This window comes from Halyomorpha halys, unplaced genomic scaffold (assembly GCF_000696795.3).
Source record: "Halyomorpha halys isolate HHAL.00 unplaced genomic scaffold, Hhal_1.1 Scaffold271.1, whole genome shotgun sequence".
NCBI lineage: Eukaryota > Metazoa > Arthropoda > Insecta > Hemiptera > Pentatomidae > Halyomorpha > Halyomorpha halys.
The window spans coordinates 332,356-333,579 of record NW_027107763.1 but is presented as its reverse complement, the minus strand read 5'-3'; the positions used below and the strand labels follow the sequence as shown (position 1 = coordinate 333,579).

Below are 1,224 nucleotides of genomic sequence, written 5' to 3'. Positions count from 1 at the left end.
AAATAATTAATTCTTTTTATGTAAATGTGTAAAAACTTTTTATTAAAATGTAATGTAAAACTTGTTCATTGTAGCTGTATGTTACTTGTAAAACTGCTGATGTAATTATTTTTATTTTATAGGGACATTATTTCGTTGAAAACTCGGATTCAAATTTCAATGCTTACGCTTCCAATTGAATTCGTAATTAAGTAAGTGATAATAAAAAGTATACCCATAAATAGTATACCGTTTTTTTATTTATATTATCATTATGGGGTGACGGTAGCAGCGTGGTAACGCACCTGTCTACCAACCCGAAGGTTGCGAGTTCAAGTCCCTGGCCCTATCCGGGATTTTTTTCAAGCATTTAATTATACAATACTCACTCATAACCTCCCCCCGGGTATTAGTGAGGCCCGTAAGCCAATGGATGACACTCACAAAAATAGGCGTGGGAGTGGCGAACCCACCCTAGGAAAACAACATCATGAAACGCGCGATGTATTTCCTAAGTACATCGCGTGAGGACTTGGACCTCCATGGTCTGTCGCGCCAGTAATAAAAAATAAAAAATCATTATTTTATAATACTCATGGATTGGATAACAAAGAGCATGTCGGCTAACAATCTCTTTTCGCTCTCATAACACACTATCATTGATATATTTAGAGAAGGTACTTCATATTCAATTAGTAACTTTCACATAAATAATTGCCAAATTATTTCTGTTTATTATTCTTCAATTTCGAAGAATCTCAAACAATGTGCATGAGAACTATACCAATCACCCTAATCCTTATCAGCTTCATTTTTGCCTATTTATCCTCATTAAATAATGTGTATGCAACAACAATTTATCATTCATTATTGTTTAGTAATTGTAATAAATGGTTGCTACATTTAATGTATTTATGTACGTTTATACATGTATTTATGTATGCCCTGTGATATAATTTATGTATGTATGTATTATCGTTATAGCTGGTGTGTGTATATATTTTTATTTTTTATTCTCAATGTATTTCTTGCTGCAGAAGAATCTTGACACTGATTGAGGAGGAGGAGCTGGGCCAAGATTCCAGTGAAGAATCTGCGATGCCAGAAAGAAACCTCCTTGACTATGTCTATCAATCTATTAAACGTGAGTTTCTCCATCTTTATGAAGTCTGATTGAGACCACATAGCTAGTTCCTTCATTTGGGCAGGGATAGCCCAGAGGCGCCGTTGATAGAGTGTATACAG

General features: G+C 34.6%; 1 protein-coding gene across 2 annotated transcripts in view; it reads left to right on the top strand.

Annotated features, from left to right (window-relative positions):
* Nucleotides 1-1,224, top strand: part of Gycalpha99B (guanylate cyclase 1 soluble subunit alpha 2) — a gene marked incomplete at its 5' end in the record, with an annotated part of 107,117 nt that overhangs the window by 80,952 nt on the left and 24,941 nt on the right. For both annotated transcript variants that reach the window (XM_014420500.3, XM_067046079.1), the window contains 1 exon segment: nucleotides 1,017-1,123. In XM_014420500.3, coding sequence (XP_014275986.3) covers nucleotides 1,017-1,123 — 107 coding nt within the window.